At 40.9% G+C, this 12723-nt stretch overlaps 1 protein-coding gene and 1 long non-coding RNA gene across 2 annotated transcripts in view; one reads left to right on the forward strand and one right to left on the reverse strand.

Moving 5' to 3' along the window:
- Positions 1–6: 6 nt before the first annotated feature.
- Positions 7–12723, reverse strand: part of plin6 (perilipin 6) — an 18363-nt gene continuing 5646 nt past the window's right edge. The window contains exons 6-8 of the mRNA XM_023298254.3: positions 9487–9668; positions 4358–4624; positions 7–1649 (exon numbers count right to left, since the gene is read on the reverse strand). Of these exons, the coding sequence (XP_023154022.2) occupies positions 1251–1649; positions 4358–4624; positions 9487–9668 (848 nt within the window). The 3' untranslated portion in view covers positions 7–1250. The remainder of the gene's footprint in view (positions 1650–4357; positions 4625–9486; positions 9669–12723) is intronic.
- The window catches only part of LOC118469557 (uncharacterized), a 21798-nt gene continuing 19934 nt past the window's right edge, over positions 10860–12723 (forward strand). Inside the window, exon 1 of the long non-coding RNA XR_004846459.2 lies at positions 10860–10917. This is a non-coding gene — a long non-coding RNA (uncharacterized LOC118469557). The remainder of the gene's footprint in view (positions 10918–12723) is intronic.

The following is a 12723-nucleotide window of genomic DNA, read 5'->3' on the forward strand; positions in this document are numbered from 1 at the left end:
AGTCTGTTTTGGATTCTGACGTCTGAAGCTTTATTTGAATGTGACACTGTTACAAGGAGAGTTTCAGATAATGAAGTGTAATATAGAGAACATATGAAAGAATAAATGAGCTTCTGCTGAGAATTACTTCTGTTCAAACTGTTTAAATCATTTCTGACATTCAGACTCATTTCTGGATTACATGTATCATCTCTGATTTAATCCATAATCTTAAAGAACGTTCCTTGAACCAACAGAAAACCTGCTAATAAACCTTCAACACATGAGAAGACAGAACTGGAACACAGAATTTGTCAAAATAACATTTCAGGAACCACCAGATTTGATCAGCTGAAAAGATTCTTTAAACTTCGATCCCCAAACAGAGCTTTCGGCTGGTTTCATGGACTTTGTGGCAAATTAAAGGCCATGAAAACTAGTTTTAGTTTGTTTTTTGAGATGTATTTTTCTCTGAAGTTTTATCGTTACTTTACATTTGCACCAGTGTATCTGAATTTGTTTCTTGTTACAGCAAAATGAAATTAAACCTTAAATAAGTAAATTTTCATCTCTTGAGCTGGAATTTTACTTCACCGATGAGCAGGCAGCTCGCTTTATGTCGTTTAGCTAGCAGTGGGCACCGTGACAAAGCCTGCTGTAGAGGTTCAAGACCTCCAACCAGCACTCATGTACAAATTGAGAGTAGCTTTTGGGCTGACTTTTGACTTGGTTCTTAATCTTACAGAATAAAAATATATTACCTGTGGACTCACTAATTATTCCAGATTACAAGTTCCCAGGTAACACTGGTGCTGAATAGACACCTTTGTGACAGAAACATTAAATATGTTAATCTTTGGCAACCTAAATCTCTAATGTAGAGCCAAGTTTGAAGAATCCTATTTTCTCTAAGGGCATCTGTAGAAATAAACTGAGATCAGAGTTAAGTGAAGCTCGTGGTCTATTTAATGTGGATGATTCTCATCGTTTGATCAGTGGAGGTCCACTGTTTTAATAAGGGTGTGCAGCTTTAACTGGATGTGACGACATTTGTCTTAGTAATGAGTGATTCTTTTGTTTTCTGTTGAATTAACTCCGTGTGTTACCCATAATCCCCCACTGTGCGTCAGCATGTTCGGAGAAGCAAAATTCCAGCGTCAGTGAATCAGTGATAATTTTGACATGACACTGCGGCTGAACGCGAAGAGTCTGACCATCGGGGAGCAAGGCGGGATGCTGTGATTGGTCAGGGACAAACCTGAGGACAATATTTAGGAGTCATCGGCGGGGTCAGTGTCGGCAGCGGCATCAGTGCCGTTGGGACTCAGGTACTCGAAGGCCTTCTGGCTCTGGGACACGAACTGTCTGAGCGGCGTCAGCAGCAGCTCGGTGGCCGATGGACGCCGCTGGGTGCCATCGGAAGGGAGCTGCAGGTTCTCCAAGTCAGCGCCGTCCTTCAGACTGGACTGGGCTTTGGTGGGTGGGTTGAGGCTCTGCGGGCCTCCAGAACCTCGGGCGGCCCGAGAGAAAAGACTGCGGCGGCGGCGAGGACGACCATCCATCGCTTTCAGGAACAGACTGTTGGCGGAATCACGGCGAGACGAGCTGTCGGACGCAATGTCCTCCTGGTTCAGGAAGTCCTCGACCTCCTGAGGAGACGGCTGCTGCAGCTGCAACACAACGTCAGCAGGACGACAACAGCTCAACAACAAAAAGGTCAGGAGGACAACAATAAAACAACAACAACAGGGTCAGGGGGACAATAGCACAACAACCCGACAACAATAACAACAACAAGGTCGGGGACAACAACACACCAGCAACACAATGAAAACAGCAACACAATGACAACAATAAAAACACAATGACAAGGTCAGGAGGACAACAACAACACAATGACAAGGTCAAGGAGACAACATCAGCAGGACAACCACACAACAATAACATAATGACACAACAACAACAAGGTCAGAGGGACAACAATAATAACACAATAACAAGGACAGGACAACAACAACACAGACAACAACATAACAACACAATGACAAAAGGCGCGTGTCCGCTAGATGCTATTTTCCCGCACGGCAAAGCACTGCATCTGAAAATCGCACGGACGGCGGTCACTAGCGGACCACAACATGGTCACATGACAGCGCTGAGCAAACAGCAGGCCGCTACGTGGTCACGTGACCGAGCTTTCAGCTGGACAGTCCTGCAGACAAGTCGGATAAACACAGCGGCACGGCCGCAAACTTTCCCTTTTATTTTGAAAAAAATTCTGCAAAAAGTATTTCTGAAAGCATTTGAGGCGAGAAATAATCTGTGCAGCAGCTGAATCTGTCCTCGTTTTATGTCACCGACGGCTAGTTTAGATGTTTGAGGACAGTTTCACGATGCGTGGAATCTCCGCACGCTGCATCGAATTTGCATAAAGTAGAAGTCAAGTCTACTTTATGCAAATGAGCTGCAGCCCGCTCAAGGTAAACACACCGCAACCGGACCAGCATGCCACATGTGGTGGTTTTTCTTTCATGACTACTTACATTGTAGATTCTCACTGAAGGCATCAAAACTATGAATGAACACAGATGGAATTACGTAGTAAACAAAAAAAAGTGAAATATGTCAAAACGCGTTTTATATTTTAGATTCTTCAAAATAGCCACCCTTTGCTTGAATTACTGCTTTGCACACTCTTGGCATTCTCTATATGAGCTTCATGAAATGATTTTCCAACAGTTTTGAAGCAGTTCCTAGAGATGCTGAGCACTTGTGCCTTTTGCCTTCACTCTGTGGTCCATCTCATCCCAAACCATCTGGATTGGGTTTAGACCAGGTGGCTGTGGAGGCCAGGTCATCTGATGCAGCACTCCATCACTCTCCTTCTTGGTCAAATAATCCTTCCACAGCCTGGAGGTGTGTTTGGGGTCATTGTCCTGTTGAAAAATAAATGGTGGTCCAACTAAATGCAAACCAGATGGGATGTCATGTTGCTGCAGGATGCTGTGGTAGCCATGCTGGTTCAGTGTTCCTTCAGTTTCGAATAAATCCCCAACAGTGTCACCAGCAAAGCACCCCCACACCATCACACCTCCTCCTCCATGCTTCACGGTGGGAACCATACATGTAGAGACCATCCATTCACCTTTTCTGCGTCGCACAAAGATACTACGGGTGGAACCAAAGATCTCAAATTTGGACTCATTAGACCAAAGCACAGATTTCCCCTGGTCTAATGTTCGTTGGCTACAGTCCCATGGATCTTAAATTTCAGAATAATATGTGCAACTTTAGTCACAGGAACATCAAGCTGCTTGGAGATGGTCTTATAGCCTTTACCTTTAACATGCTTGTCTTTAATTTTCTTTCTAATCTCCTGAGACAACTCTCTCCTTGGCTTCCTCTGGTCCATGTTTAGTGTGGTACACACCATGTCACCAAACAGCACAGTGACTACTGTAACCCTATAAATAGGCCGACTGACTGATTACAAGTTTGTAGACACCTGTGATGCTAATTAGAGGACACACCTTGATTGAACATGTCCCTATGGTCACATTGTTTTCAGTCTTTTCTAGGGGTACCATCATTTTTGTCCAGGCCTGTTTCTTGAGTTTATTTTTTAAAATAATTCTGTTGAACCATGGTTCAAACGCAATGTCTGATTTTCATTGCTTAATTTTCATAGAATTTTTATTTATTATTATTTTTGTCAGATTCAAATTATTTCTGTGACCATTGTGGGTTTTTCTTTCATTAACCGAGGGGTACCAACAATTTTGTCCATGTGTGTACATTAAAATTTTTTGCAATTTTCCAGACTGACCTTCAGTTCTTAAAATAATGATGGACTGTTGCTTCTCTTTATTAAGCTGAGTGGTTCTTGCCATATTATGGATTCTAACAGCTGTCAAATATGGATGTGAACTGCGTACCAACCTGACTAATGCACAACACAACTGATGGTCCCAACCCCATTAAGAAGGCCATAAATTACACAAATTAACCTTGACAAGGCACACCTGCGAAGTGAAAACCATTTCAGGTGACTACCTCATGAAGCTCATCGAGAGAATGCCAAGAGTGAGCAAAGCAGTAATGAAAGCAACGGGTGGCTATTTAGAGGAATCTAAAATATAAAACGTGTTTTGACTTATTTTGACACTTTTTTGTTTATTACATAATTCCATATATGTTCATTCATAGTTATGATGGCTTCAGTGACAATCTACAATGTAAATAGTCATGAAAATGAAGAAAAACTATGAAATGAGAAGGTGCGTCCAAACTTTTGACTGGTCGTGTATGTCTCAGGAGTGTCTACAGGTGTATTTCAGGTATTTTCCAGGTGTTTTTAAAGGTATATGTCTGGACTCACCACGTTGTACAGTGGGGTGCCGTTGATCAGCAGCTGCAGCAGGATCTTGGACAGTTCCTGCATTTCTCGGAGCAGCTGTTGGGTCTGAACCGGCAGATCTCGGAGCTGGTGGACCACACTCAGTTCAGCCAGCATGGCCGCCTGGCTTCTGACCCTGTTGACTGCGGCATCTCTCAGACCCTCGACCTGGTACAGCAGAACCACCAGGAGGTTCTGCAGGGACCGGAGGAGCTCATCCAGCACATCCAGGACCCGACCCAGACCCACCTGCAAGGGCAAGTTAGGATATATGTGAACATACCGGCAGAGTGAACCCGACCTGACCCGACCCGGCTCTAGACTGTCTGACACCAACATAGAGTCTGTTGTTCTGCTCATCAGAACCTGATCCAGCTGGCAGCCTGCAGAGTTTCCCAGCGACAAAAGAGCACGTGAGAACAAACAACGGTTCTGCTTCATCAGCTTTACAAAGCCACTGGGTCGGTCCGGGTCATTTCAGACAAAACTCAGGAAACACGTTTTTGCACTGTCTCACGTTCTGTTCAGTTTAATGATTTGTTGTTTTGGATCCAAATCTAGGTTCTGTCATATACTTTGGCTGAATTTTCTATTATCTTGTTTGCAGATCTGATCATTTTGTATTTTAAGACTCAAATATAGAAAACCTGAGAATCCGTTCTAAAGGTTCAGTAGTAGTAACAGACATGAAATGTGGTGAGAACAGACGGAATAGTGAACATTAACCAAAGTAGGCTGGTGTAGTGTCTCCAAAAAGTTCCTGTAAGTGTATATGTAATGCCTATAAAAAGTATTCCCCCCTCTTGGATGTTTCACCCTTTTCTTGCTTTTATACATGAAATCATGGTCAATATAATCTTTTTTTGACAAGAATTTGCAAAAAAAAAATCTCTTTAAAATCAATGTCAAAACCAATTTTTATAAAATCATTTCAATTAATTAAGAATATAGAAGGTAAAGTAAACAGCAAAAGTAATCAGAGATCACAGTACTCCGACAAGGCTGCTCAGTCGTATCATTTCCGACAGATGAAATTTTTAAGAAAAAAATGACCTTGCACTGAGCACAGGCATGTGGTTTGCATGTGTACATTATGTACGGACACTGAATCCCATGACCTAAATATGTAGCGGGCGACGGGAATTGATGGGACTTGGAAACACCACCACAGTTTAATCATTTATTCCTTGTATCATTTCAGATGGATAAGTCTGATAAGTCTGCAGCGGTCGATTTGTAGTAGGATCACAATCATGTGATCATCAGCAGGCAGCTGACGTAGTGTTCACTTGTTGTCATAGTTACAGTGACACTGTGCCACTATCTCACAATAATACAGAAATCTTTAACGAATCCGTGGATCTGGACTGTAAGCCGTATCACTGCCAAAATCTAACCACTTGGTTCTTGTGTCATTTCTGATCATCCCTGTAAATTTCATCCAAATCTGTTAGTCCGTTTTTGAGCAATGTTGTCAACAGACAGACAAACAGAACGACGAACGTAAGTGGTAGGAAACAGAAACTGGTGTTCATAGGGTTCTAGATGTTGGTTTATATGTGCAGAATTACAAGCTGCTTCATGTTGATTCATGTTCAATTCAACATCAGATGAAGCTGATTTCAGAAACAAAGATACTGAGATGAGCAATGAACAGAGCTCTGGTTATAGTTAAAGTTCAGTTCAGATATTTGGGTCAGACAGAGACAGAAGACTGTGACCTCTGAACACACACACACACACACACACACACACACACACACACACACACACACACACACACACACACACACACACACACACACACACACACACACACACACACACACACACACACACACACACACACACAACACACACACACACACACACAGTAATGAGGTCTCATTAGTGAAGCAGTGGCCTGGTTACTCTGTAAACATGATGTGAAACATTCTGCACAGAACCTGGTCAGACAAACTAAAACAGAACTTTGTGTTTCTGCAACAATATTCAGTTTATTCTGTATTAAATCAACAAAATGTGTGTCAGCTGGTTCTTTACTGTGACTGCATTTAATGATCCAAGTTTTACCTTCATTTTATGAACATTTACAGAGTTCCAGGCCCTTAAAGTACATAGAGGTGGGTCCAGATTTATCACTTTTTAATGGACTTTTTCCAGCATTTCTGAGCCTCAGAGCTTCATCAGTACAGCAGAGAGACATTTTAGGATGAAAAACACATTAGGGTTCTGGTAAAAACTGACACCAGATCAGTTTTACATCCATCCAGGTGTCACAGTCTAAAAACTGATTCTGGTTTTTGTTCATTTTCTCTCTAATAAACTGTCAGCATTAGTATTATGGGATGCATCGTAGTTTGAACTGCAGCAGTGTTTTGGAATTTGACAAGTATTTCTTTCTCAGAACGAGTTTTTCTTCTGATCCAGAAATTTGCAGCTTTTATATCTTCTAAACATTTAGTTAATAACTGTTGGCATACAGCATGTTTAGACTTTCTTTTAAGATTTTTGGACATTTTAGAGACATTATCGTAACTTCAGGAATTTTATCACTATTTCTGACATTTTATTCATTTTCGCAACTTTTGAGATTTCGAGTTCATTACGTTTTTGGACATTTTTGTACTTTTTTTTCACCCATTCTGATACAGAAATCTCATTTAAATTCACCAAAACTTCCAGTTTGTCTATATTGTGAAGCTTTTAACTAAGATGTTTGTTCATTTATCATTCACACTGATTTATACAACATTTATTTTAAAAATGTGGAGAAAATGTTCTGTTGACTGTATTTTGCGATATATGGGGCGATGAAAACAGATGCTAACCTTTAAACTGTCAACAAAATAAAACAAGAATTTAAATGTTCACGTTTCTCTTCTGATTTTAGTGTTAATTGGTCCAGATGTACTGAGATAATAAACTGTCTGGTCAAAAATAGGGTCAAATTATTGGCCTGCATCAAGCAAAGAAAACAACTAAAGAGATTTCTGAAACTACTAAAATCAGATTAAGAACCGTCCAATGCATTATTAAAACCTCGAAGGATAGTGGTGAACCATCATCTTTGAGGAACAAATGTGGTCTGATGAGTCCAGATTTACCCTGTTCCAAAGTGATGGGGGCATCAGGGTAAGAAGAGAGGCAGATGAAGTGATGCACTCATCATGACTAGTGCCTACAAGCCTGTGGGGTTCAGGGTTATGTGGATTGACCTCCACAGAGTCCAGACCTCAGCCCCATTGAGAATCTTTGGGATGTGCTGGAGAAGACTTTGTCCGACTCTCCTATTATCAATATAAGATCTTGGTGAAAAATGAATGTGTCTCTGGACAGAAATAAATGCTGTGACATTGCAGGAGCTTATGGAACGATGCCACAGCAAATCAGTGCCATACCCAAAGCTAAAAGCAGTCCAACAAAATATTAGCGTGCGACTTTGTTTTGGTCGGGCAGCGTACTTTGTTTGCATATTTGAACACAGAGTTTGAGTAAATGTAAAACACGGAAACATGAACGTGTCTGATGCAGTCGGCTGCTGTTTATCTGAGTCTGAGCTTGTTATCGTCGATCAGCTGCGATGCTTCGAGCTGCACGTAGTCGACTGCAGATAAACATCGTTCGGGTTTAATGAAGCTGCTTTTCCTGAAAAGAAACACGTTGGACTCGCTGCTGTTTGTTCAGCTTCTCTTCTCTGAAACATCATTAACTCTTCAGAAACTCCTCACTCACTATTCAGCAGCTGTTTAATCGATCTGTGTTTGATCGATTGGACCGATCGGCTCCTCTGATTGAGATCAGATGCTCGTGTGTTTGGTGAGCAGGTGTTTATGTATCTCTGTGAGGACCCTCCCTACTCCCAAACTGTAGTGTTTTAATGCAGTTTGTTTCTCAGATTGTTTTAAACACTTTGTGCATATTTGTTGGCAGTTTTCTTTTTGGGGTTTCTGTAGTTTTTGGGAAATTTCGGCAGGTTTGTGGTTTTCAGAGGACAATTTGTTTTAATTTTTGAACAGTCTAGTACATTGTTTTTGTCATCTTCATTATTTTGGACATTGTGTTGGTTCTTTGAGTCAGAACGTCTGAACAGTTTATGGAATAATTTGATCATTCAGAACCTTTTAAATAAATTTGAAAAGTTTGGAACAGTTTTTGTTTATTGGACAGTTTCAGATTGATTTAGATTTTGATTCCCAGGACAATGGACAGTTTTATAGGTTTCAAATAGTGTAGTATTTTATATTTGTTATCGACATCATTTTTGGCACCTTGTTGGTTGTTTTATGCAGGTTATGGACAGATTTTTGGAGGTTTCTGTGCAGTGTTTGGACTTTTCTTTATTGCAAAATTTAAAGAGTTCTTGTGGAACTTTTGTGGAAAGTTTGTTGAATAGTTTGGGAATATTTTGATCAGTCTTAACGTTACAAGTAGTTTCAGGGGTTTAGAACTTTTTTGATCCTGAGAGAATTTCAGAATGTTTAGACAAAGTTTTTTTAATGGTTACTCATCTAACCTCTGGACTCAAACTGAGTTCAAACCTGAACTCTGAACCTCGTCTGAGCCCTCAAACAACAGTTTAAACCAGACAAACGTGCTCATTTCCTGAGATCTGAAGCTGCTGTGGTCCTCACACAAATGGAAGGACCGGCCCAGTCCTCTGGGAGCAGCATCAGATTTTATCACTTTGTTTTAGACTTGCAGCCTCTAAAAGGAACTGATCAGATCTCAGCGTCTGAGAAACTGTTAAAAAGAGGAAACACGTTTGTGTGTGATGAACCCTGCAGCCGAAGGTGAACGTGACTGTAAATAAAACTGATGCAGCTTTACATAACATCTGAAAATCACTACCAACTGCTGCTCATATTTCTGTCAAATGTCCTCAGAATGCATTTTAAAACCTTCAGTAACTGCTGCATTCTGTGTCAAACATCAGAGTCCTGGTGTTTTTAAAGTGCTAATCTGGAGTCCACAACATGGCCAATGTGTTTCATGCTTTCATTGTGAAATCCTTCAGGTTCTCTGGTATAAAAACTCCTCACGTTTCCTTTGAACAAACCTCCACCTGTTGTTCAGAAGCTTCAGGTGAAGATGAAGCTGGATTTTCTCACCTTGTCTGCAGCGTTTCCCAGCGACTTGATGGAGTTCTGCAGCTGCTCTCTGACCTTCATCATTCGGTGGTAAAGCTGCAGGCTGAGAGTCAGCAGGAGGCTTCGGACTCTGGTCCACAGGCTGGGCTCATCATCCTCATCTTCATCCTCGTACGCCTGCACCCTCATCTCCCACTCCCGACCTGACGGATGACAAATATGACAGAAGCAGCTCATTGGTTCTACAGCTGATGAGCGGAGTAGAGAGAAAGTCTGAAGAGGAAACATGGATATAGTTCAACATCTACAGTATGAGGAGACAATACAAAGAGATCCAAAATGACAAAACAAGAAATCCTGACAACACATAAAGGAGACACAAAATGAAAAGACGAGACACAAAACAACAGAAAAGAGATGAAACTGTTAGTCTGTAGAGGCTGTAAACATGGAGAGAGTTCAATATCTACAGTATGTGGAGACAGTTGTTCCGGGATTTTTAAAAAAAATTTTGTTAAATAAATAAAGAAAATGAACATTTCCTCTGATTTGAGTCGTTCTGTCAATGTTCTCAGGCCTGGTTAATAAAAACCACCACTGATGTTTCTGAACTTATCAATGTCATCATGTGACTGAGTCTTGACTGGTCTGATCTGAGACCAAGAAGACGTGAATGAAAACATGGATGACAACATGAATGAACACATGACAGAACAGAGTGAACCCTGAGCTCAGACACAGTCTGCTGACCTGCAGCGCGTCCTGCTGGTTAACCTTAGAAACACAACCAACTATTCTTCTGTTCTAAAACGTCTCTGTAACAGGAGCTTTTGCTCTTCTATCCTGTGAATCAGAGGCGTCCTTATAAATCACCTCTCTACAGTGACATCTGTGAATTATAGCTGATTTCAGCCAGTTTAACAGAGATACTGTTCCAGTATAAACAGTCGACCAGTGCTGGTCACATGCTGAAACTGATGATATTATTTCAGGTGTCTGATTGGCCTACATTGTTTTAGGGTTAGTTACATCACTTCCTGTTGGTTTCAATGTTTTTGGATTTTCATGTGGATGCAAATATTTTAGCAATAACCAAAGAGGAAATAAACTGTAGCTGACATGGGGACTAAATCAGTGGTGCTCCTCCTGTAACCTGAACCTAATGTAGAGGAAGGGAAAAAGCCTCTATTCAAAGTATTATAGAAAAACTGACACCCCCCTTAAAAAAACAAAACACAATAATACATTGTTGTAGAGCTATTTTGATTAATTGTTTTTCAATCAGATGAGAATGTCAAAAGGTCACTGTCATAACCTTTTTGTGACAGTAGGTGTCACCCAAGTGCCAGGACCAGTAAGGGATGAAGCGTACTGTCACGTAAGTGGCAGAATAAAATGACGCTTGCAGCGGTCACACACAGATAATTGTGTCTGTTCCTTACTGCTCCACAGGTACGTAGAACGTGATGTTAAATCATTTAAATATGAGCCAGTGTTTCACTTCGAGTTTGTTTACACATCCCGGTTTACTGGTGTACAAAACAAGTGTGTGAGGACAGAGTTTGACCGTGTTTGTGTACAAGGTATTTTCCGAGTTAGCCATTAGCTTACGGTGACCTGAGTGTGTCTGAGTTAGCCGTTAGCCTCGACGTGACAATGTGCGGAAATGTTGTGTTGTTTTATGAATACTGTGAGATAAATGATTTACAAAGTAACACTAACAGAACCCGATGTAATGCTGAAGCACCTGTTCTGTCTTTTGTTGCCTTGTTACTAGTTGTATGTGAAAATAGAGCAAGTTTGTATGATGTTGTCGTGCCGTAGTGCATTAAGGGCAGCCGCCTTGTGATTTTGCACCGGTCTTGCAATTGCTGCATTTTATGTAAGAACCCTGTGTGAGATGAGTTCCTTAATTAATGTTAATTAATGTTTATGTGAATGAGATGTACACGGTGTGGCATAAATATGTTTCAGATGACTAGAAATGACTATGGATTTGAAATTAAGTGTCTTAGAAATGCATTTTGGCTACGTAAGTGGCAGAATAAAATGACGCTTGCAGCGGTCACACACAGATAATTGTGTCTGTTCCTTACTGCTCCACAGTTTCTGAGAATTGTGAAGCAACAACGCTACCGGCCCAGGCACCCCTAGGCTGGAGGCTGGTAACACTAACCCAAACCTAACCTGAGCAGACGTGAACCTAACCCGAACGTGAACCTAACCTGAACCTGAGCAGACCTGAACCTAACCTGAACCCAAACAGACCTGAACCTGAACAAACCCAAACCTGAACCTAACCTGAACGACCTGAACCTTACCTAAACTTGAACCTAACCTGAACCTGAGCAGACCTGAACCTAACCTGAACCTAACCTGAACCCAAACAGACCTGAACCTGAACAAACCCAAACCTGAACCTAACCTGAACCTGAACGACCTGAACCTTACCTAAACTTGAACCTAACCTGAACAGACCTGAACCTAACCTGAACCCAAACAGACCTGAACCTGAACAGACCTGAACCTAACCTGAACCTTCTTACATCATCTGGTGTGAATCTGCTACTGTTTGACCCTCTGAACCCAAACACCTGCAACCTGCAAGCCATGCTATCTGTAAAACAAATCTTCAAAATGTCACCATATATCAGCTAAAAATTGTAAAAATTGAAAGAAGGATCAGATTTTCAACTTTCCAACAGCCCTTTAACTACTCATCTGTGAAGTGCTTCTCTATGGGGAAACTAAAGCTTTAAATATTTCATCAAAACCCTTTTATTCTCCATTACTCATCTAGAAGGTTCCCCGAAATAAATGGTTTGCTGGAAGTAAAACAACAAAAATGAGACAAAAAAACAACAAAAATTACATAAAAGGTACAAAATGACAAAAACAAAGCAGAAAACAACAAAAGGGAAACTAAACTGTCCTGCAAGTTTCTAAAACTGTAAATAGTTCAATATCTACAGCAAGTGGAGACGATATTAGTTCCAGTGTTTCACCAGGTTTTATGGTTAATTCCCACCGTTGTTCAGAGGGAATCCAAAGACATCTTTGGATTGCTGGGTTTTCTGTTCTCTGCTTATAATTTGTAAGGTCTGTACCTTACTATGCTAAGTGCTGGGAGAGAACATATGTTGTGAATCTGTGCTATATAAATAAAGCTGAATTGAACTGAACATCTGTGAAAACATGTTGGTTCCTGGTTTTTAATATTTTATAGAGTAAATAATCAAAGAAATCTTCTTTCTCTTG

Source organism: Amphiprion ocellaris, chromosome 9 (assembly GCF_022539595.1).
Source record: "Amphiprion ocellaris isolate individual 3 ecotype Okinawa chromosome 9, ASM2253959v1, whole genome shotgun sequence".
Lineage (NCBI taxonomy): Eukaryota > Metazoa > Chordata > Actinopteri > Pomacentridae > Amphiprion > Amphiprion ocellaris.